Below are 21,818 nucleotides of genomic sequence, written 5' to 3' on the forward strand. Positions count from 1 at the left end.
TTGAATTCTAAATATATAAATAGATAGCTTTCAACTCTACATTTTTGGCCATATGCTATTTACTTGTTAATCTCCAAAGAACCATGGCAATGTAGTTTAATTCTTGTTTTTTATTCTTTTGACTGTTGTTGAGTTTGTGGGATAAATAATACATTGAGTTATATTACTGGTGTGTGTGTGTGGGGGGGGGGGTGTCTTACAGTCAGTTGGGCATGTTTTGAGAATGTATCCAAACTTTTTTGGTCTGTCCTTGATACCTTCCTTTTGTGATTTCTCAGGGTCACAACCAAGAGAAGCTTTGAATTCTTTTGTTCCAAGATAAAAATAGTTTTACGTTTGTTTGCTTTTCACTGATTACAAAAGCATTCTATTCTTATTGTTAAGAAAAAGACCAAATAATCCAAAAAGGTTTAAAGGAAGAAATAAAAATTACCCCCCAATTCTCTGTACCAAAAGAGATAGCCCCTGTTGACATTTGCTGTTTTTTTTTCTTTTTTTTTTTTTTTTCTTTAAAATTTTTTTTTTCAACATTTATTTATTTTTGGGACAGAGAGAGACAGAGCATGAACGGGGCAGGGGCAGAGAGAGAGGGAGACACAGAATCCGAAACAGGCTCCAGGCTCTGAGCTGTCAGCCCAGAGCCCGACACCGGGCTCGAACTCACGGACCGCGAGATCGTGACCTGGCTGAAGTCGGACGCTTAACCGACTGCGCCACCCAGGCGCCCCTGTTTTTTTTTTTCTTAATATGGGTACATACACATACACTTTACAAAACTTGAATTATTACTGAACAAGATTATTTAGTAACTTTTTTGTCCTTAAAAATTTCTGTCACTCCACATTAGTATATATGGGTATCATTTTTAATATGGTTGTTCTCATACATCTATGCAGTCTTACACTTACATTGTCCAAATATTTCTTAGCATAAATTGTCACAAGTAGAATCACTAGGACTAGTGATAGAAGAGTTGAATCCATGAATACTACGGTCAACAAGAGGAGGGGCACATTTTTCCAAACGCTTGCGCTAGACAGTGTTCATTTTATAAGACCTTTCCTAAATCTGATAAGTAAAACTGATTAATGTGGATTTCTGTCATTATTGGTGAAGTGCAGCATCCTTTTATATGTTAATAGATCATACACAATTCTTTATTTTGAATTGCCTGTAATTGAAATTTCTATTTGACTGCTTTTACTTTCAGAACTTGAATTTTGTAGGAATCGTTAAGACCGTTCAACTGAAAATATTATATGCTCCTTGAAAGAGCTTGGAGATACAGCTTACAGGTGCTCTCTACATATTTGCTGTCTTTAGAATACACGTAGAGGGTAAGGTAGTTAGGTAACCCTATAATGAAGTCCTTGCCCCCCAAATTGGGACTCCTGCGATTATTGCCTCAACTTAGGACACTTGAGGAGTGTTTGATGAAGAGATGTGCTTCTGTTTGATAAATTAATTTTGGTTCTGTTTGGTTAATTAATTTCTCATTCACAAGGCTTTTGGTAAAGTTCATGTTGTTCTGCTTGCCAAGTTGGAATTTGAAATGCATTTCGTCAGAGCGACAAGTGATATTTCAGTGTGTGTTCTCTTAAATGCCTATTAGAACTGTTGTTTCCAAGTTACAAAAAACAATGCAAACTGGTTTACATAAAGGACGTAAATACTCATGTAATGACTGAGATCAAATATAGGCTTGGTTTGGGATGCAGCTTAAAGGGGCTCGCATCATGTTACCAGGAGCCAGTTTTCTTTCTCTGTATATCTATCTCAAATTTGTTCTGTCTAGAGTGGGTGCATTTTTATATACATGCTCCCGTTACTGCATCAGAAGGCTGTAGTTGCTGCTGCACGTAATATCCTTCCCTTCCATGGTTAAACTCAGTAAGAAAGAGCAAGCATTTCTTCCTAGTTGCCCAAGGAAAAAAAAGTCAGGTGTTCTCTCTTCTTGTGCCTACTTGCTTATTTTGTCTTGTTTGCCCTTCCTGAACCCACTCTGGAAGTCTTGGCTCAGGCATCTGACACGCGCTTTCGGAGAAACTAGGGGAAGGGGTTGAGGCTATCTGAACCACTTGAAAGAAAGTGAGTGAGGTGAGATTCCCCAAAAGAAACTCTGGGACTATTGCCAGAAAAAAGGGTACTGGATGCTGGCAAAGCACAACACAGGTGTCCACTCATCTCGTGTGCCTAGTACACGATACGTACTCTAACAAATGTTTATGACTGCCTGACGCTAGCCCTATTGGTGCTATTCTTTAACATATTTATAAAATGAATAGAATTTTGTAGGCCATTCTGGAAACTTCATTGTGTTTCCGAGGTTAAAATTTTACCCGAATGTCAAACAATCTACTTAAACACGGTCTTTCAGACATCAATAAACACTTAGGTACAGCATTATTAAAGGCTTTTAAGCTAGTCCTGTTCCCAGGAACAGGACACTGAAGAGGGTAATCAACAGTAATCAGGAGTTGAAGTTAGAGATCAAATTCACTCACTTTCATACTATTCATTCAGATGTTTACTGAAGGCCTATTGGGTGCCAGTTGTAGAAATGTCTGGGTGCTGTGAGTCAGGCTGGGATGCACGAGCCATGGCATGGGCTCTATCAGATCACAGAGTCTAGTGAGAGAGGTGGTGTCCTGGGATAAATGTGCTGACCGTGTGAACTACCCAGTGCAGTGACAGCCTGAGGGACCGGCCCCCACTTCAATCCGGCAGGCTCAGTGAAAGCCCCCTGGAGGAGTCATGCCTGAGCTGAATGGGTCCTGAGGGACCAATAAAAATGATCTAGGACCAGAAAGATGGTGACCTTGGGCAGGGTAGGATAGGCTTTTAAACTATGTACAGAAGCATTAGGATTGAGAAGTTATGGCCCCTCTGGGGCATGATAAGTAGTTGGGTATTACCCGGGGAAAAGTGTATGTGTGTGAGTGTGGTGGGTATGAGTTGAAAGAAAGTGGTTGATTGAGGGACAATGTCAAGAGAGAAAGCTAGACAGCAATTCACCATGAGATCATACTAAGAAGTGTGGATTTTATCGGGTAGACAGTGGTGAAGTACCAGATAACTTGGAAGCAGTAGAATGACTTCATTAGAACCTAGGAAGAATCCTGGGAAACCCCATGAGTGTAAATTTACTGATAGGAGTTCAGAAAAAAGAGCAGCTTTCATGTTTTTTTAAAAATTGACATCAAGTGTTACATGTATTGATGTGTGTAGCTTATAAATAAACATGTCCGTTGAACACTGACCATCTCCCTTAATAAAGTTTCTAAAATATAGACTTTCTATAAGAAGCAAAAGCAAATGAAGGTTTATTTTTCTTTAAAAAAAAAACAATGTAAAAATAAGCAATCTGATATTGCTTCCCAAGTTTTAAAAAGTTATCAAACTTCAATTGGAAGGAGACATTTCTTTTTTTTTTCTTTTTTTAATGTTTTAATGTTTATTTATTACTGAGAGACTGGGAGACAGACACAGAGCATGAGCAGGGGAGGGGTAGGGAGAGGGGGAGACATAGAATCCGAAGCAGTCTCCAGGCTCTGAGCTGTCAGCACAGAGCCCGATGTGGGGCTCGAACTCGCAAACTGCAGGATCATGACCTGAGCCGAAGTCGGTCGCTTACCTGACTGAGCCACCCAGGCACCCCAGAAGGAGACATTTCTTAATATTAGGACAAGAAATCATTTAAAAATACCAACCACCTTTTATAAAAAGGGCTTATGAACACTTGTAATCATTAAAAGATCTGTTGCATGAAAGCCTGAGAAATTAAAGAAATTATGATTGTGTCCCCTCTTTAGTAATCATTATCAATATTTTTAGTTTGACCTTTGTTTTATGTCAAGAGCCACAGAGGCTGTTGGGTAACACTCAAGCCATCATTCCAAAAGGAAACCAGGACTTCCTTAGTGGGAGCTATTGTGTCACCTTCTAATCAGTATTATGATAACTCATCTGAGGAAGTCTTGCTGCGCACAAGTATTCAGTGAGAGATTACTGAGGTTAGAAAATACATGAGGTTGATTATGACTGTTGCAGAGTTTCAGCGGTTTTGCTTTTGAGATTTTGAGTTATATCATGGTGCTGGTATTGCTAGGAATGCTGTCCGTATTAGATTTTTGAGTTGTTTATTTAATGTATGATTTTGCGTAGTTTTCTAAATTTTTTATATTTCCTTCAATCAAGTCTTCAGAGTTGTTCTCAGGGAAACATAGATGTGACTTTTAACAAATAATGAAGAGATAGTGTTAACCGGTGACCAATGGTGACTTCACTTACCATGGTGAGCACTGAGTCATGTACAGGATTGTCGAATCACTGTGTGGTCCACCTGAAACTAATATTGTATCCCGGCTGTACTTCAGTACTAAAAATTAAAAAATAATGAAGAAAGTATTTGCTTAGTAGGAATCCCCTTCATAAGGAAAACTTTACATTAAAGGAGGGATTCTTGTACTTCAGAGAAGAACAATATTTTAATTTTAAGACTCCCCTGATCTCCATAAATATACACTTTGTGTATCCATCCCTGTGGGTCTACAAAATGTTTTGCACACACGACTCAATAAATGTTTGCCCAAGTACATTGATCCGGTCTAAATAGGAACTGAACCTGAAATCCTCTCCTCGCGCGTGTGCACACACACCCTGGCTGAACAGCTGGGGTAACTGTTAGGATTGGGTTCATGCATTCATTAGGATTAGGTTCAACTGTCCATAATAGAGACATCCAAAATAATAGTGTCCAAAAGGTCAAAATTTGTTTCTCACATAAAATATGTCTAGACGTAGTAATCCAGGGCTGCTACAGCGACTCTGTGAAGTCCTTCAGGACGTCCACTCCTTCTCCTTCTTTGCCTCATCAGCCTGGAAAGTGGCCCTTCTCTTCATGGACTAACATGGTGATTAGAGTGCAGCCATTACATTTATTTTTCCACAGTAGAAACAAACCGATAGTAGAAAGGCCAGAGAGCACAAACTATCACGTTCTTCTTTTTTCTTAACATCTTCATTTCGGTTCTCAAGGTCCTAATCAGAATGCATTGTCTCCTCTTCTCCACATTGCCCTGTTATCTGGCATAGCATCTTTATTTTTCTTTCCATGTAAATTCAGTGTGCTCCTTTTTAAATATTAGTTTGGCACCTTTCTCTCTTGTCCCACTTCCCCAGCTCTGGTCTGTACACAGGTCTCAAGTGGTTCCTGTCTACTTTCTGGTTGATGAGCTCTTGTATTTAGTGAGGTCTTAGTAACAAAGATCTAGTGTATATCTTGACCCAAAGTAAGTTTTTTTGGTTTACTGTTGGCTAAACTTCTAAGGCGATTTTCTAAGGAAATTAATGGACTTTGTAAAAAAATTGAGACTTATTTTAAATTTTATTTAATTCAGAGAATTTATTTGCAAGTTTTGAAATGCAAGAATCTTTAAAAAGAAAAGAAATATACTTTGCTAATAGTGATAAAACACTTAGCAATCATTTTATTTATTTTATTTACATTTTTGAGAGAAAAAGAGTGCATGAGTGGGGGAGAGGGGCAGAGGAAGAGAGACAGAGTCTTAAGCAGCCTTCATGCTAAGCTTGGAGCCCAATGCGGGCCTCGAACTCATGATTGTGAAATCATGACCTGAGCTAAAATCAAGAATCTGATGCTTAACCCATTGAGCCACCCAGGTGCCTCGTTAGTAATCATTTTAAATCCAGAATCCATTCAGGTCTGTTTTTGCATAGTACTTTTTTATTCTTAAGCTATCACTTTGAATGAAAGGAAATAGACATTGGATATGTTCAACTCACCTTTCATTTCACAACTAGGTGTCAGTATTAACATACCTGATTCGGTGTCTCAGGTGTGATTATAATAAGCTCATTCAAATAATTACTCACCCATATAAGGTACAAGTCAGAAAATAAATGATAAAGAAAACAAAGAAAAATTAAGCTACTTTTCTTATTTCCAAGTGGACTGGTTAATTTTATATTTACATTTTTAAAAACAGAATTTTTCCCCCACCTTAGTAACTATGCACAATTAAACTTTCTGATTTATTTGGTTAGGAAAGGCAGGTAGAGCGTGAACTTGTGCCTTTTCACTACTACCAACCAGAGGTTTTTCCTACAACTTCTCCAGAAAGAGTGATCAGAAAAAGAAGGAAAATTATTGCTATTCACATAGGGTGTGTGTGTGTGTGTGTGTGTGTGTGTGTGTGTGTGAGAGAGAGAGAGAGAGAGAGAGAGAGAGAGAGAGAGAGGGAGAGAGAGATTCTTACCTACTTGAGACATATTTGAGAGCAGGACTTATGCATGTATTGTCAGTGACATTTCTTACATTTCCCTAGAAATCTCTCCTGGTATAACTAAATCTACCTTTTTCAATTCAGTCCTCATGTAAATAGTACGATACCTCTTGTCTTTCCTTGTACATCTGATCTGACAATATTTTCACAGCATTTATACTGCATTTCTCTAACTAGAGTGTCTCACCTTTTATACCCATGTTTCCTGTTGATACGTACACAGTCCAGTGTAATAACTGAAATATCATGAATAAAATCCAGATAAAGCAATAGACCAAAGTGCTGAAAACACATCCGATGCTCCATCCCACTAGAAGATCCTGATGGGTTCCCTTTCCCCAATTCTCTTTTCAAGAATCCCTGCTCCTGCATGATTTAAGTAATAGATCTAGCTCACTTGTACAAAACTCACTAAGTGAATTATATTCACTTAGATACTGTTAGTTAAACATTTTCAAAATATGTGTATGTGGCTTGACAAAGATTTTTGGATTTTTCAAGTATATAGTAGAAAATATTAGTCAACTTGTCTTTGGATCTCAAGTCCAGATTTTGACAGAATTGACAGGTTTGCTTTTTTAAATTGTTATTTATAAGTCTAAATGTTTCCTTAGAAACATGTCCATACCCCAGAACAATTCTGTTTTGAAAAAGCAAGTTGAATTACTGTCAGCAATATCTTGGTACATCCATTTCTCATCATGGAAGTAACTTTTTAGGTCATGCAGTGGATCCTAATTTTACAACAATCCACAGTAATGTGTAAACAGTGCATTTGCTTATTGACTTTTAAAATCTCTTGTTTTCTGAGAATTTTCGGTTCATCAGTTCTTAGATAGCCACATAAAACATTTATTTGGCAGTTACTTTTTGTAAGTTTTTGTGTCTTTCGGGCACATGATGCAAGAACATAAAATTAATTATTGATTGTGGTACAGATTCAGCACATCACTGTAGATTGTCAGTCAGCCTGAAAAAAGAGAAAAGTCATATTAATCAACTCCAGGCAATCCCAGTTTGCTGCATATATTGTGGAAATGCAAGCAGGCTACATCATGCTCATAAGATATCTTATTCAGCAGAACAGTAAAATAGTTCAATAAAGTTGATTTAATTCTGAGCTCTCTTACAGTGCTTAGTAGTAACTTAGTTCTTGACCTGAATTATAACAGGTCTGTGATTTTGCAAAATGATCCTTATATACTAATTTTCTTGTTTGTTTAAAAGCCTTCTTGATTTGTGTTTCAGGATTTCTCTGATGCCCTTGACAAAGATATTATGTACAACTTTATATCAAGGCAAGGGACTAGTTACTGCTTTTAAACTCGGTTGGAGTCAGCTATATGATATTACTCACCGGACCTCAGAGTTTCCAGTTATCTATACCTAGGAGATAGCTGGTCCTGGCCGAGTGTCTTCAGCAAATATGTACTTAAAGACATTTACGCCCTTGTTTTGTGTCTGGCATCTTCACTTTTAGGCCTCAGTGAATGGCTGTGATTATTTTCTGAGTGTGTGTGAGCCTTCCTCTTTACTCCATCTTCTGTGATCCGGGTTTTATTTCTGGTGCCTGCTGCATGAGCCCTAACTTCTCACCACTAAATTTTCTTTTCATTTTTTGATATTTGGTCTACCTGTGCTAACTATTAACAGCAAATGGTTATTAGAGAAATAGCTGTTTGGAGGTATTATGCAATTTTGTAATATTTTTTCTTATGGTATTTCTCAGAAGTCTCAAATACTATTATTTTTAAAACTTCACATTTTCTCCTGATTTAGGTCAGTATATATACATGATTAGTTTTGTATGTGTTTGAGTAAAGAGTGCAAGGGGGTGGTAATTGCAAAGTCTGACAGCAGCTATGTGTGTTTACATAGCCTCATTGTTGACTGCCAGTGAAGGGCTATAGCAGAACTCTGAATCTGATACCATTCTGAAAATTATTATTATTATTTTTTTAGCAGCAAGATAGAAGGGCAGTGAAGGCATGCCCTTGGAATTATTTCCCTTGCTCTTCTTACATTCTGTCCTAGGCTGTCAAGATTTTTTTTTTTTTTTTTTTTTAGTCTATGTGTTTTATACATTTGGACACCACTTAACTGTTGATTTCATTTCAAAACTTGCCTATGCCTTAAACAGGTGAATTTTTTTGGAATGTAAATTATATCTCAATAATATTATTGTTAAAGAAATCCCCCAAATTTAACTAAAAGCATTTGTAGTGATATTGGGAAGCAGCTTTATAGTAACATTAGAAGGTGAAGAGCAAATGGTAGTTAATTTATTTATATAAACTTCCACGTGATACAGTTTTTAAGAATATACTTAACTATCCTATTTTTGGTTTGTTTGAACTTACGAGAACTTTCTATTTAACTTGTAAGTGTGTATCTTAATGGAGTGAGGAAGGCAAAGGTCAGAAATACTGACTAAAACATTTAATTCTCATTTTTAGCTTCAGAATGCTGTTTAGAGTAATGAGCCAGAAGTATGCACGTCTTTCACTTCGTGCCCGACTCCCGCAGCCTGGTCAGCCACGGAAATCTGAGCTCTGGCTAGTGAGGAAACGTGCTGCACAATTCTGCTACTTTGACTTCTCTGTAAAGTGAACACGTTGATACTGAGGACTTTGCATTTTAAGATATTCCATTTATCATTACAGAAAGCTGTATTCCTGCACAAGTGGTGGCTGCCATTGACGTAAACACTGTCGCTAATGAAGTGTACGCGTACAATTTTCCTCACACTCAGTTACTGGCCAAGACAATTGAAGTGAGTAATCATGCTTATTGCTTTGATAAGTAGATGGCGAGGAAAACGTGATTGAAAACCACTGTATGATACTGATCGATGGTGTGTTAATTGGAGAATAAGTTATATACGAATGAGAAGTTTAGGAGAAGGGCATCGACATTTTCTGTTCTGTGGGAAGATGGCATGCTCTATTTTGCCTTTATTTTTTTTTAATTTTCAGTTTAAGAGAGTGAGAGTGAGAGAGTTCAGTATTTTGGTTTCTGAGACAAGGGAATGAAACGTAAGAATATGTTTGACTCCTAAATTCATGGTTCTCTAATGGCATTAAACTTTGATTAATTCTTTACTTTCAAGCAATAGTCACATACTATAATATGTATGTATATATATATATAGAGAGAGAGAGAGAGAGACAGAGAGAGGCAGTCATTGGCTATTATTTATTGAATGCTTCTTATTTTAGCAAGCCTGTCAGAATTAAAGGTTAAAAGTACACGTGATGAACTCAGCAGAGGTATTTAACACTATTTTTAAATAGTGTTAGTAAATAATAGTTATTTTAAAAATAATATGAAATTGTTTTTTTCTCTCATTTTCTTGTTGTGACGACTTTTACAATGAATTTCTCATGAAGCCATAATTTATACACAATAAACTGCACTCATTTAAGGTGTGTAGTTTGAGTTTTGACCAGTACATGCAAGTGCGTAACCACCACAATCAGGACTTAGAACGCCCATCCCCTACAGTGTTCCTTGGTGCCCCAACCCCGGGCAACTACTGATCTTTCTGTCATTACGGATTAAATTTTCCATTTCTAATACATCACAAATAAAATCATGAGGGTGAGTTTTTTTTGGGTGTAACTTTTCTGTGTAACATAATGTTTTTTGAATTCACCCATGTTGTGCATATCGGTAGTCTGCTCTTTGTTATTGCTGAGTCATATTCTGTACAGTGGAATATTTTACACTACAGTGTATGTATCCATTCACATGATGTTAGACATCTAGGTTGTTTCCAGTTTTCGACCATTACAAAAAAGTTGCTATGAACATTCATGTCCAAGTTTTTGTGTGAACCTTTGTTTTCATTTCTTGTAGACGAATACCCAGAACTGGAATTTCTGGGTCATATAGTAGGTTTCTTTAATTTTATGAGAAAATGCTAACTGCTTTCTCTAGTGCTTATACCATCTTACAGTTTCATAACCACGTACATGTTTCAGTTGTTTCACATCCTTACAGCGCTTGATATTGTCATTTTTTAATGTTTATTTATTTTTGAGAGAGAGACACACAGATAGAGCAGGGGAAGGGCAGAGAGGGAGACACAGCATCTGAAACAGGCTTCAGGCTCTGAGCTGTCAGCATAGAGCCCGATGCGGGGCTCGAACTCAAACCACGAGATCAGGGTCAGAGCCTAAGTTGGACACTTAACAGACTGAGCCACCAAAGTGTCCCTGATATTGTCAGTTTTTAAAATTGTAGCCATTCTAGTGAGCATATAGAGGTATTGTGATTCTTTCGTGTGTGCTGATTCTAATTTGCATTTCCCTGCTGGCTAATAATGTTGAGCATCGTTTCATGTACTTCTCGGCTATTTCTGTGTTTTCTTTGGTGATGAAATTTCTTGCCCAATTTTTATTACTTGGTAGTGTTTGTAATATCATCATTTAGTTGAAAGGCTTATTAAGTTTTCTGGATTCAAGTTGTTTGTCAGAATATATATAACAAAGATTTCCTCCAGTTCTGTAACTTGTCTTTTCATTTCCTTAACTGTGTTCATCAAATTGCACATGTTATTTATCTTTTTTTTGTTTTTGGGTCACGTTTTTATGTGTTCTAAAAAAAAAAATCTTTGTTCACCCTATTTTTCCCTCTTCTAGAAATTTTATGGTTTTGGCTTTTCTATTTAGATTTCTGACTCATTTAGAGTTACTTTTTGTGTGCAATTTGAAGTAGCAGTCATTTATTTTTTTCCAAGTGCATAAAACATTGTCCTGGCACCATTTCTGAAATGATTATCCTTTCCTCAATTTCCTTGACACCTTTATTAAAAAACTAAGTCATAAATGTGTGAGTCTATTTCCAGACTCTCTTCAGTAGTATCTGTATGTTTTTCCTTACACCAATAGCACACTCTTGTGATTATTATAGCTTTATAATATGTATTGAATTCAGGTAGTGTAAGTTCTCGAATCTCTGTTTTTCTTTTCCAACATTATTTTGGTTACACTGCCATTTACATTTGTGTGTAAGTTTCAGAATCACCCTGCCAATTTCTATGAGTAAAAAAAAAAAAAAAAAGACATTTTTATTGGAATTGCACTGATTGGTTTTGGAAGAACTGATATCTTAATAAAATTGAGTCTTTCAGTCCATGAATATGGTATCTCTCTTCATTTATTTAGATGTTCTTTAATTTATATCAGCAGTATTTTATACTATTTAGTGTACAAGTCTTACACACATTTTAGTTAATTAATCCCTAAATACCTGTGGGTTTTCATGCTATTGTAAGTGGTGTTTGTTAAAAAATATATTTTGAATTGTTTATTGCTAGCATATAAGAATACACATAATTGTGTTTCTTGACCTTCACCTTGTATCTTGTGACTTTGTTATATTAATTTATTCTGATAGCTTTGATTTTTTAGGATTTTTCCACATACCCACAAATACTATCTGAGAATAAAGAGTTTTGCTTTCCCCTCCAATCGGTGTTACTTTTTTCTTATTGCATTGTATAGGATCTTCTGTACAGTATTGATTAAATAGGATTGCCTTGGGTATCCTTGCCTTCTTCTAGATTCTAGGGGCAGAACCTTCAGTCATTCACCATTTAGTATGATGTTAGTTGTAGATTTTTTATAGATGCATTTTATTAAGTTTCTTTTTATTACATTTTCTGAGAATTTTTATGAGGAATGGATTTTTAGTTTTTCAAATGCGATCTTTCTTGCATCTTTTGGCATGATTATAGCATTCTCCCCTTTTATTCTGGTAATACAGTGATTATATCAATAACTTTTTTTGAATATTAACTCAGTATTGCATTCCTGGGATAAATCCTACCTGGTCATGATCTACTATCTTTTTTATGTAATAAAAATTTGTTTTTTTTCAATTTGTTAATATTTTGTTAGATATTTTTACATTCTCCTCAGCTTTTTAGTATGGTTTTGGTATTAGGGTCATATTAGCCTTATACTTTTTGGAAGAGTTTGAAAAACAAGTATTAGTTCCTCTATAAATGTTTGATAGAATTTAGTTAATGGAGCTATGTGGGCCTAGAGTTTTCTTTGTGGGAAGATTTTAAACTATGAATTTAATTTCTTTAATTGTTACAATACCAGTAAAGCTTTCTATTTATTTTTTTGTTTAGTTTTAGAAATTTGTGATCTTTGAAGAAATTATCCATTTTATCTAATTTGTCAAATGTATTGGCTTGACATTTTTCGTATTTCCTTATATCCTTTTTCTACATGTGAACTCTATAGTGATGTACCGTATGTCATTCCTAATGTTAGTTATTTGTATCTTTTCTTTTTTTTTCCCTCTGCTAATGAAGCTGGAGGTTTACCAATTTTATTGGTCTTTTTAAGTAACCAGCTGTGGATGCAATTGATTTTATCTATTATTCATTTGTTTACTATTTCACTAATTTCTGTTTTTCTTTATTATTTCTTTCTACTTACTTTGCATTGAAATTTTTAATACTTCTTACAGTGGGACTTAGATGATTGACTTGAGATTGTTTTCCTTTTTTTGTATAAACATTTAGTGTAAATTTTCCTAAGTTTTGACTACATTTCACAAACTGTCATATGTTGTGTGTTCATTTTCATACAGTTCAAAATATTATCCAATTTGCCTTCTGATTTCTTCTTTGGCCCCTGCATTATGTATAAGTATGGGTTTAACTTTCCAAATATTCATGATATTTCCAGATAGCTTTCTGTTATTGATTTCTCATTTCTGTTTTATTTTGGTCATACTGTGTATGATTTCAGTTATTTTAAATTTGTTGTGACTTTGTTATAGGCCAGAATTCATTTTGTCTAGTGAATGCTCTATCTATATGCTATTGAAAAGAATGTATTATTTTCTTTTCTTTTTTTTTTTTAACTTTTTTTTTTAGTTTATTTATTTTGAGAGAGACAGAGAGCACAGCAGGGGAGGGGCAGAGAGAACGAGAGACAGAATCCCAAGCAAGCTCTGTGATGTAAACACAGAGCCTCATGTGGGGCTTGAACTCACAAACCTTGAGATCATGACCCGAGCCGAGATCAAGAGTCAGGCACTTAACTGACTGAGCCACCCAGGTGCCCCAAGAATGTATTCTTTTCTTGTTGGGTGGAATACTCAGTAAATGTCAGTTAGGTCAAGTTAGTTGTTAGTGTTCAATTTTTCTATATTATTACTGATTTTTTCTATCAGGTGCTGAGAAAGGGGTGTTGTAATCTCCAGTTACAGTCATAAATGTGTCTCTTTTTTCGGTGTTGTCGTTTTTTGCTTCATTTTATCTTGAAGCTCTGTTATTAAGTGTACATACTTTATAATTTTTTTTTTGTGATTGACCCCTTTAGCATCATGAAATGTTCCTTTTTAACCCTAGGAAGTATTTCTTGTTCTGAAGTCTACTTTTCCTGATATTAATACAGCCACTTCTGCTTTCTTATGATTAATGTTTGCATGTTTATCTTTTTCCATCCTTTAAATTTTATCCTACTTATATCTTTGTATTTAAATTAGATTTGCTGTAGACAGTGTATAGCTGGGTCTTGCTTTTTTATTCAGTCTGGCAACCTCTACCTTTTAATTGGAGTACATTTACATTTAATTTTGTTATTAATATTATTTTAATTCTACTACCTTGTTATTTGTTTTCTATTTTTCTGTCTGTTTCTCCACTAATGGCTATTAGGTATATCTTACTATTTGTATCTGTCTTATTTTCTTAGTGGCTACTCTAGGGTTTACAGTATGCATCTTTAACTTATGGAAGCCCACCTTCAAATAACATATAGCACTTCATAAATTAATTCAACAGTATATACATCCATTTTACTCTCCAGAATATTTTGCTATTATTGTCATACATTTTATTCCTATGTTTATTAAAACCTCAAATATATTGTTAGTGTTTTTGGATTAAGTAGTCAAATATTTATTAAAAGTTTTAAAAAGACCTGAAATGTTTCATATTTATTTACATATCATCTGCTATTTTTAACACTCTTCATTTTTTTTTGAAATCAAAGTTTGCATGTGGTATAATTTCCTTCTTCCTGAAAAACCTTTAGCATTTCCTGTCATGAACATTTGGCAGGTGACAAATTTCTCAGTTTTTTGTGAGTGCAGAAGTATTTTATTTTGTCTTTATTGTAAAATAGAATTTTCACTGAATCCTTGGTTGCATTCATTTTTGAAAGATGTTTCCATAAGTTCATATTTTCTATGAATTAAAACAGTTTTCCAGCACTTTCCATCTTTACCTGGTTTGCTTAATTTCTGATTAGAAGTCTAATAATTTTTATTTTCATTTCTCTTAATATATTATATGTTTCTCTGGCTACAATGAACATTTTGTCCCTATCACTTGTTTTCAGAAATGTTATTTGATATGTTTTTGTATGTTTTTCTTTATTCATTCTGCTTGGGCCTTGTGCTTTTCTTGTTTATAGTTTTCATCAAATTTGGGAAGGTTTTAGCCATTATTCAAATATTTTCTCTGTTCCCTATTTTCACTTTACCTCAAATTATGCATATATTAGATCCCTTCATATTGTCCTGCTGGTCACTGAAGGTATTCATTTTTACTCTCCTTTTCTCTATATGCTTCATTTGGGAACATGCCATATTGTTATATCTTCAAGTTATTATTTTTTTCAGTGCGTAACTTTTTGTTTCAATTTTTTTTCATTTTTAGAAGTTTCAGTTAACTTTTTTCATGTATTCAATTTGTCTCCATGTTTTTGTTTTCTTTAGGCCTTTGAAACAATTGATGATATTTTTGACTGTTAAAACCTTTGCTAATTCCATCATCTCTCTCATTGCTGGGTTTCTTTCTATTGATGAACTTCCCCACCCCCACCTCTTGCCCCTCACCCCCTTCCCGCTTATGGGTCACATTATCTTGTTTCTTAGCATTCTCGTAATTTTTTATTAGGAGCCTGGCATTGTAGCCAGTTTGTTGTAACTCTTTAAGGAATATTGGATTTTGTTCTCACAGGCAGTTAATTGCAGATCAGCTTAATTCTCTCAGGGTATGTTTTTAAGCATTTTTTAAAAGTGGGTCTTGAATAGCTTTTACTGTGAGGCTAGTCTCATCCCACTACTAAGATATGACCTTTCTTAGATCTCTATTAAATACCTCATGGATACAGAAAAAGATGCTCAACATCACTAATCCTCAGGGAAATGCAAATCAAAACCACAATGAGGTATCACCTCACAGCTGTTAGAATGGTTAGTATCAAAAAGACAAGAAATAGTAATAAGCGTTGGCAAGGATGTGGAGAAAAATGAACCCTCATTGAATCACCGTGTTGTATGCCTGAAACTAATATAACATCATATGCCAGCTACACTCCGATAATAATAATAAAATAGCCCACGTACTCAACTAGGTCTTCCTACTCTGGGTGTCCTAGTTTTTTGGCTTACAGCTCCCCAGTAATTGTGCTTTTCCCAGCAGTAGTTCTTTGCCCTCCCTCATGGCATGTCCCCTGATGCACTCATAGATTGATATCCAACCAGACACTCAAAGTGAATGCCATGCAGATTTCTGCCTCTCTTTCCCTGTGTAGCTTCCTGCTTTCTAGCACTCTGCCCTGTTTTAGTGCTAATTATACTTCACTGCCACTTTTAATAGATGATAATAAGTCATATTATTTGCTTATGATCTAAGAAGGCTAGGAAAAGGGAAGAATGGAGGTAGGTACCTCCAGCTCACTGTCTGTAAGCTCTCCAAGTCTGTCTGTAAGAAAAAAGCTTGCCTTCCTATGGCTTTCAGTTTCTTCTTTGGTATTCCTTATATCCCTGGTCTGATGTGGAGAGAGTGTTATCATGTCTAGGTCAAATATATAGGAGCTATGCTGAGAGTCATGTTTCAAAAGGGAGTAGAAATTGAATGGAAAACTTAGGAGTGATGAGAGGCTCTAGGGATTTTCAGTTTTATAAAACAACATATATTGATCATTTGAGCATTTAATACATGCAGGGTATTGAGCCCTTGGAGAGAGCACAGATCTGAAGAAGCTATAGTCTTTGCCTTCAAGAATTTATCGATCAGTGCAGAACTTGAACTTGTAAATGGTTTTCTTTGGGATTTCTGATCAAATGTGGCATTGAGAAGATACTTCTATTACATAACTCTATTCCTTTTCCTGATAGAAGAAAAGAAGGGGAAAAAGGGAATGAAAAACCATTATTAGTGAATGTAGGGATTAGACATAAGCTAAAACAAGAAAGAAAACTATGAAGAATAGTGTCCAGTGTCATGGAAATGAGACGGAACTGATTGAAGATGGCACAGCTGCAGGCAAACCTTTGCATGTCTTGTGCAGAATCAAGACGGAAAGAATGGCAAGGAAGAGGACCAAATGCACCAGCAATTGTTTGTTCTCAGTCAGGAGAGGAGACATTGGAAAAACCCAGATCACTGGTGGAAAGTGCCGTGGTAACCGCGGCTGACTTCTTGCTGGCCCTGAATGCGAGATCGTGGACTCTGGACAGAGGCAAGCCCTTAGGGTAGAGGCCACTGCAGGTCCTTCCTGGGAGCAGTGTGGCAGCCATGTATCTGTTTCACCTTATTTCCCAGCAGACTCCTCCATTCACGTGGCCTGCGTCAAAAAATGAATAATAGGGGCACCTGTGTGGCTCAGTTGAGCATCCAACTCTTGCTTTCGGCTCAGGTCATGATCTCATAGTCCTATGATCTCATAGTCCTGAGTCAAGCCCCGCCTAGGGCTCTGTGCGGAGTGTGGAGCCTGCTTAAGGTTCTCTCTTAAGGCTCTCTGCCCCTCCCCCTTCCGCAAAAAAAAAAAAAAAAAAAAAAATTAGACAGGAACCTATTTGAGGCTATATTAATATAGTAATTTTAAAATAAGGTAAGAGGGGTGCCTGGGTGGCGCAGTCGGTTAAGCGTCCAACTTCAGCCAGGTCACGATCTCGCGGTCCGGGAGTTCAGCCCCGCGTCAGGCTCTGGGCTGATGGCTCAGAGCCTGGAGCCTGTTTCGGATTCTGTGTCTCCCTCTCTCTCTGCCCCTCCCCCGTTCATGCTCTGTCTCTCTCTGTCCCAAAAATAAATAAACGTTGAAAAAAAAAATAAAATAAGGTAAGAAATGTAAACAAAAAGCAGAATATACAACAGAAAATTATATTAAGAAGCAGAAGGAAATTTCAAACATACATGCCTCTATGAGCTTTAAGCATTAAATAACACATCTTCAAAACAAGAACTTGAGGCACCTGGGTGGCTCAGTCACTTAAGCAACCGAGTCTTGATTTTGGCTCAGCTCATGATCTCACACTGGTGGGATCAAGCCTTTACACTGTCAGTGCAGAGCCTGCTTGGGATTCTCTCTCTCCCTCTCTGCTCTTCCCCTGCTCACACGTGTACTCTTTCTCTCAAAATTAATAATAAACTTGAAAAAAAAAAACAACCCAAGAATTCACTCAGATGTATACAACAGTTCAAAAAGCAGTAAGACAATAATTGGGGCTGGAAAAGTTACCAGTAGTCTGGGAAAAAAAAGAAGAGAAAAATAAAACCATTATAAAAATGAAAGTCATGTCAGAGTAGCAAAAAATAAATGTACAGGGCTGCAACCAGAATTGTGCAGGAGAGAGCTTGAGAAAAATAAAGCAAATTAAAACGGAAAAGGAATACAGATCACAATTTGCAGAAGGAATGGTAACTGCTGAAGACAAAAGTGATCTAAGATAAAAGTAATTAGAACCAGGGCGCGTGGGTGGCTCAGTCGGTTAAGCGGCGACTTCAGCTCAGGTCATGATTTCACGGTCCGTGAGTTCGAGCCCCGCGTCGGGCTCTGTGCTGACAGCTCAGAGCCTGGAGCCTGGCCTGTTTCAGATTCTGTGTCTCCCTCTCTCTGTCTCTCTCTGTCTGAAAAATAAATAAATGTTAAAAAAAAAAAAAGTAATTAGAGCCTCTGGAGAAGACAATAAGACAAATGGGGAAAAAATATTAACAGAAACAGAGGGGGAAATTCCCCAAATAAAACCTACGGCAATTCATGAGCCATAGTACCTGTGAGCCCTTATTGAGAAAATGACTCACTTAATCTAACCAAGAGATGAGTCCAAGTAGAGAACCCAGGAATAAAGCTACCATGTTAGGAAAGACATTAGGGTTAGAAAACAGATGTGTAAAACTGTGTGAATCTTTGCGCTGTAGAGATAATAATGTGATTGAAGTAGGACAATGAGACTCAAAAAATATGTCTATTTGAAAGATAAATGAAGGTGTGGATTTTTAGGACATTATTTGATGTTAGTGTTAGGAGCTTAGTTGGGCTGGGAAAGACAGCTGAGCTCTCAGGGGTCAGAGTAGTTTTTATTCAAACAGCAAGGCGAAAATGAAAGAGTGAAGCCTTTTTCACTTACTGCGGTGGTGTAAGCAATTCTGTGCAATAAGAGGAACCACCAGGACCCCCTGCTGCATTTCCCCCATGCGACAGCGTACGGAGGGAGAGCCGGGGGTGTCAGCACAGATGTGGGGGTCAGCTCACTGTCCAGGGAGCCCCAGCCTTGGGGAAATTGTAAGAGGGGAGGGCTAGGAATGCCAAGTGCTGAGTACCATTTAGAATGGGGAGAAGCGTCTTAGAGGTTTCCACCACCGTCTCCAGGAAGGAGGCCTTGACAGAGCTGCTTGAAGAGACCTAGACATGCAAATCTGTGAAGAACGTGCTGGCCAGGGCGCCTGCATCCTCGACTGTGACAGCTTGCAGAGCCTGCGACGAGCTGGCTGTGTTCGGAGTCTGGAGTGGGAAGGGCAGCCTTTGTAACTGCCCACAGTCAGGCCCAAAAAATCACAGGGAGGTTTAGAACCAGGAGCAGGACTTTTCGGTTATAAAGACAGCTAGTAATAAAACTGCAGGCTAATGTATCTAGGTAGAAAATGAGGAATTAGTAGTCAGTACTGTATAAACTTCACATGAGCAGAAACCTTGTCTGGTTTGTTCCTTGTTGCAGACTCGGCACAGTGCCTGGCAGAGGGTAGATCCTCTGAAATATTGATGGATTACTTTCTGAACATTGTTGAATGAGCAACATATTGGGTTAAAAACGAGGACATACCAGGCAAATGGAAACAAAGGCTAACAGTTTCAGAACTGGTATTAGTTAGAATGGATTCCAAGGCCAGAGCATTTAAGAGTCATAGAAAGTTACTTTATAATGATGATTAGGATGGTCCTCAAGAAGGATTGTCATATTTATGCACAAAATAACATGAGAGTTCACAGAACAGGAAATGGTAGGAAATATCCACTCAGTTTTTATTGGATACCTACCATATGCCACAATACAGGAAAATCATTGTCTTATGAATATAAACACAGGAATTCTAAGTAAAATATGACAGAAGCACATTAAAAGAATAATGTAGCATAACCAAAATGGATTTTGTTTTGGGGAATATAATAGTTTAGTACTTAGGAATTCTATTAATACTATTCAACATGTTAATAATGGGAAACAGCAAAACTATGTATTAGAAAATAGTTGACCAAATGCAGGGTTTTCTGCATTTGGGTTTTTAATCTCCCTTAATAAAATTAGGACATATGTGTACTACTACAGACACGTATGTTATTTAGTGGCTTTACGTGTGTGTGTGCACGTGTATATTTCTGTTTAAACACACACACACACACACACACACACATATATCTCCAAGTCCAGTAACATGGTAAAACTTTAAAAGCATTCTCGCTAAAATGATGAATAAAACAAGGATGTCCACCATTGACATTGTTATTTAATATTGTTGTAGATGTTAGGTAATATACTCACACAAGGGAAATAGCATATAACTATCAAGGAGGATTCTAAAGAATAATTGTATAGGCCTGGAAAACAGAAAACATACTGTGCTAAAAATACGATGAGGAACAATTAGTACATTTAATAAGGAGACTGGTTACAAAACATATGATAACCAGTAGCTTATATATATAAACAAACACCTGTGAGAAAATATAATAGAAGAAATTTCCTATTTATAGTAGCAACAAGAAACTTATAAACACCGAGAAATAAACTTAAGAAATCTGCAGGACCCACATGTTAATAAAAGATTTGAAAAATGGAAATATGACTGAATAGCGTACAAATTTCAGTTCTCTTTAAGTTAAGTATAAATTTACTAAAAATAGTCAAAAGTTTTCTAACCTACCAAGTTATTCCTAAAGTTTAAATGAAAGTTAAGTATAAGAACAGAGAGGAGACTTTCTGCAAAAAGAAGTAATAAAGTTAGTAGGGGAACTATTAAACTGCTCATCATTGGGTGATAAACAGTGTTACTGCACTGAGTTGACCTAATGTACTCTGAAAGCAAAGGTGTTTTCATAACTTTATGGCCTGGTTATAGCAAAAGAATAGATTTCCATCAGCTTTCAAACATAAGATTATTAAAGATAATTGTGTATCTCCATAACTACTTTCTTGAATTTTGACACATTAAATGACCTAGAATGCCAGGTTAAATAAAGTTGTAAATGGCTTAATTGAGTAATTATTTCTTGCATATTGCCCTATCATTTGATTTTTTAAAAAATCACTATTTTGAAGAATACTTTAAAATTGTAAGTTTTTATGCCAAGCTGTATTGGAGGCAGTAACTCTGTTTACTTCCTTTAGATTTTAGACATAGGATGCTCCTGATGTAAAAGGTAGTTGTTTTCTTTTTACTTTAGTTTTAGGAATTTAGCTTTAATCCATCTGCTTTCAGTTACAAAATTAGTAAGTTGCTTATCACAATAGTCTTGTGCTCACAGGCTCTTTAACTTGAGTATGATGTGCTAATTGTACTGCATTGCCCCATGTGTTCTGACAGACTGGTCAGTGCATGATTTACAGACTGCTTTCCCTAGAACTCAAGGGTTTCAGAGGTGCTTTAGGAACTTTTCAATATTTAATTTTGATTTCATTTTACATATATACCTTAAACTACTTAAAAGCCTGTGATTTAAAAATGACAGGCACATATATTTATGCTTTTCATACAGTAGAGACAACTGATTGGTTCCCCAGGTTAATTCACTCTTTATAGAACTTAGAATATAGCTTGTCCTTTTCATGTACTTGAACTTCTTAGCAATGTGTCATATTTAGGAAGCTTGTGGTCCTAGGCTTGTTGCTTGTTTCTGGCCAAGCTTCATGAAGATTGGAAAGCCCATGACTTGTTTCTCTATACAGCAGACCCCCTTATCTATGGGGGATGCATTCCAGGACCGCAGTGGATGCCTGAAACCTCAGATAGTACCAAAGCCACTGTATATACCATGTTTATTCTTATACATACATACATACATACCTATGATAAAGGTAATTTATAAATTAGGCACAGTAAGAGATTACAACAATAACTAATGATAGAACAGTTATAGCAATATGCTGTGATAAAAGGTGAATGTGGTCTCTCACCCTTCTTGTGATGACGTGAGATAACAAAATGCCTACATGATGAGATGAGGGGAGTGAATGATGCAGGCATAGTGGCTGCAGGGT

The 21,818-nt window shown here is 36.4% G+C and overlaps 1 protein-coding gene across 9 annotated transcripts in view; it reads left to right on the forward strand.

Annotated features, from left to right (window-relative positions):
- The window catches only part of TRDMT1 (tRNA aspartic acid methyltransferase 1), a 78,856-nt gene that overhangs the window by 38,411 nt on the left and 18,627 nt on the right, over nt 1-21,818 (forward strand). For 7 of the 9 annotated variants that reach the window (XM_086714839.1, XM_086714841.1, XM_086714843.1 and 4 more), the window contains one exon: nt 8,969-9,078. In XM_086714839.1, the coding sequence (XP_086570965.1) occupies nt 9,023-9,078 (56 nt within the window). In that variant the 5' untranslated portion in view covers nt 8,969-9,022. Of the gene's footprint in view, nt 1-8,362; nt 8,865-8,968; nt 9,079-9,523; nt 9,575-21,818 lie in introns of those variants that run through there. The other 2 variants (XM_086714842.1, XM_086714836.1) reach the window with 2 other exon arrangements.

The sequence above is a fragment of the Puma concolor genome, chromosome B4 (genome assembly GCF_028749965.1).
Source record: "Puma concolor isolate L17-30 chromosome B4, mPumCon1.1.hap2, whole genome shotgun sequence".
NCBI lineage: Eukaryota > Metazoa > Chordata > Mammalia > Carnivora > Felidae > Puma > Puma concolor.